Raw genomic sequence first — 3268 nt, 5'->3', positions numbered from 1 at the left:
TGCATGATACATCCTGTAGAAAAGTGTGAAAAGGGTATAGTCAAGGTCTACGGGACCCTTCTTGTACAATGAGCGAGCCAATCTTCGTTGCCGAGCTTCTTGACGCACTTTCTTGATGTGTAACTGCGGAGGCATGCCGTCCAGTAAGGATAGAGGCGCAGCGATTAGCCATTAGCCATTATTCGAGTCCTATCGTGCTCGGCATGCCCATATAGGTAGGCAACTTCGCAGGTTAAACCGTCTCGACCAAGGGGGTAATTTGTCAGACTCATACAAAGCATATTAGTGAAGCTATGCTATATAATACGACACGTGAGAAGCCGTAATGCTGACACTCACGGTTCATGGGCGAAGGAAAGATCGAAGCATCGTAGGATTTCGAGGGAAATTTTTCAGCCTTCCTCGTATTGGCCCGGCGTAGCGTCGGATAGGCCTCTTGATATGCGGCCACAAGCGGGTCAAAACCCCGGCTTCGATAGGAAATATGACATGATCTCTTTCCGTTTCCCCTCAGGTATAAAATATACAGGATCGGTTGGGCTCACTCGGTCTTCCTCATCATAAATCTGGGGGTTTCCGTGGTGCGGCGAGACGTCATATTCCGAATGCGTCATCATCCCTTGACCATCCGAGGAAAGCAAACGCGTAACGTGTTGAGCTGAGGAAAGCCCACTGAGTACGTAGCAAGTATGGTACGCATCAGGAGACCTGTCGGTAGTTTTTTTAGCCTATGCTTAAATTTTATGGCTGAAACTTATGTACTTACTTGCCTGGCTTATCTCTCATACCACCCCTTTTGGAGGTCTCTTGCGCACAGCAAAGTATATAACGGACGAGTCCTTCGCGACTGTAAAGATTGTGAATATCAATGTCAGAATTTTTAGTTTTGTTTACGTCGAACATAAGACTAGACGGCCCAGCAAGGCTGGCTTCAATTAACGGCCAACAACAACCGACCCAATGGCTATAGCAGCCATCGACGAGCTTGTTCGTGCGACCACCGAGCCCGCCTTCTGGGGCATATTGTCGTGATGAGAGCCAAGAGATTAGCCGTGGGACGTCAAGGTATCTGCATTCAGAGTATTAGTGTGAGTAAAATCATTGCCCGGTTCACCAAACTCCATAGAGTATGGCTAGGGCGATACGAACCTGGCAAAGGTACGATGAGGAGCACCGAGGATTGCTAGACAACCTAAAGCACAGAAAGCATAAGCTCCATGCGCTTCACCATCTGGTTGCGCCGAAATTCCGCCTTCGAAGCTTTGGCCTGCATGGCCACGGTCAGTGGTTTGAGTGAATAACTTCGTTGCTGGGGTCCCTTACATTGGCGTACATAGTCCCCTAAACCAGAGAATAAGTTTGGTTGGTCGGTCGTCCAGGCCGGAGAGTCGGACGACAAGTCGAGAGGAAGGTTAAGTAGAGTAACTAATACGGCTGCACAATAAGCTCCCCTAGCGACATCATTAGTAACATGATGCATGGCTCGGACCTCGACTTGACTAGGGTTAATCTACCTTATGTCGACTTCACCGCCGACAGCCATCTGGAAGCCCCCATCCGGCCGCTTCAAGGCACAAAGCCATTTCCAAAGAGCTCTCCGGTCAATAACTTCATACGCAGATTCTCCTCCAACCACGGACAAGGCCAATACCATGCTATAGGTACAAGCTAGATGGGATTCGTGACCGATACCTCCCCCGAAGCCTCCGTTGGTGTTTTGCATGGAACGTGCCGTCTCGACAAGGGCATCACGGTAGCAAGAAACGTCCTCGCCTAAGATAGCTAGGCCGTTGAGGGACCAGTAAAGCATCCAGGGCCTGCTTGCATCTAACGCTACATAACGACCCGGAAGTCTCTCTAGATGCTTCCGAAGAAACTTGATATGTCGTTCTCGAGCGAGGTGTGGTATACCATACTGGTTATAATGCAAGTGTTCAACCTCGGCAGTTAAGAATGGTAAGCAATCATCCACGGTCTCATTTTGTAAAGTAGAAGTCTTGGTTGAGAGCGTGTCTTGAATTGGGGGCGGACTTGTAAACAGGTCAGGAATCTCAGGCTTCTGATCTCTGTAAGCCGCTGAACTGGCCATGGTTGAAGTAACGTTGTCATTTTGATTCAACGTCTCATCCTGATTATTTTGATTTGGATAAGTAGGGTTAAGACGGAAGCTCAAGGACGCCATTGTTTTCCCTTTGTGAGTATTCCGGCGGCGCGCTCGAGCAAGGTTTGTCTTTATTGGCATAGGAGGCAAATGTGCTTTAAAGTTGCCTATAGCCTGTTGCCCTTTCAAGTACCTAACGTGGTAGATATTGATGTATGGCGTATGGCATATGGCGTATGTTTTCGGATGATGCCGAATGAGAGAACGGATTGGAATGTAGAGAAGCTCGGATGTTTTTTTTTCAAACTACTCAGCTGCCCTACCTACTTTTATGTACCTATATATCAGCATGTATATCGGTATGTCGCTTTCGTAATGGAGAATGGAGGATGGCATAAAACGTGACTTAACCGATTTCCAATAACACATGAACAATAACTGAAGTATGGGCTTTGTAATGTCTTAAAAGATTTGGGCATCCGTCGTGTCACAACTGTCGAAACTCTTTTAAGCTTTTAAGGCCCTCTAGTCACTCACTCATACTAAGGCAAAGACGTCCCGCTATTGGCCAGCTTTCCAAAGCTAGTAGAATCGGGAAAATTTCGGCAACGCTGAGAACCAATCCCACCTTCCATCACTTGCTCATATGCCAGGTAAGCTACCTAGTACCTACATAGCTAGGCATTCAGCTACGTCACAGGGTATCAACTCGCAATTGCTTCAACTTTAATACAACTACCTCTTTGATAACGTTAATATTTATCTTTAGAAAACCTTGAAGGCGTTGTTGGCTTTAAGTAACACCTAGTGGTCCTCACCTCCAAGTTATCTATCAGATGTATGAATAGATGGATATTCGAGCGAGTCGGCTGTCGCGCATCGTCCACATACGTGGTACCTTACATGCCCACTTCAAACATGTCGTCTTCCGAAAGGCTTTGTGCTGAGCACAAGCAACTGGATATCTCATTGAAGCTGAACAGAAACTTTGCTTAGACATACTCATTGAATTTCCGCGGTTGGTTCAAGGAGCGCTTGGACCCGCGGCGAGCCCGTGAAAGGCCTGGCATTTCCAACTCGGTGTTGATCGCTAAATAATAAAATATGAATCATGTCAACCGCATAATATTTATGAAGAATCATATCTAATATGTTAACTCAATTAAC

General features: G+C 46.8%; 1 protein-coding gene across 1 annotated transcript; it reads right to left on the bottom strand.

The window, feature by feature from the left end:
• Positions 1-200: 200 nt before the first annotated feature.
• F4807DRAFT_34805 (terpenoid cyclases/Protein prenyltransferase) lies at positions 201-2585 on the bottom strand. Its single transcript, XM_047995432.1, has 5 exons — positions 1515-2585; positions 1324-1451; positions 1150-1267; positions 767-1069; positions 201-708 (listed from the first exon to the last, which is right to left on the bottom strand). The coding sequence occupies exons 1-5, from the start codon at positions 2240-2242 to the stop codon at positions 459-461; spliced, it is 1527 nt and encodes a 508-aa protein (XP_047855844.1). The 5' UTR covers positions 2243-2585; the 3' UTR covers positions 201-458.
• Positions 2586-3268: the final 683 nt, after the last annotated feature.

Source organism: Annulohypoxylon truncatum, assembly GCF_022578515.1.
Source record: "Annulohypoxylon truncatum strain CBS 140777 unplaced genomic scaffold F4807scaffold_10, whole genome shotgun sequence".
Lineage (NCBI taxonomy): Eukaryota > Fungi > Ascomycota > Sordariomycetes > Xylariales > Hypoxylaceae > Annulohypoxylon > Annulohypoxylon truncatum.
The sequence above is the reverse complement of the archived record's forward strand: the minus strand, read 5'-3'. Positions and strand labels throughout refer to the sequence as shown.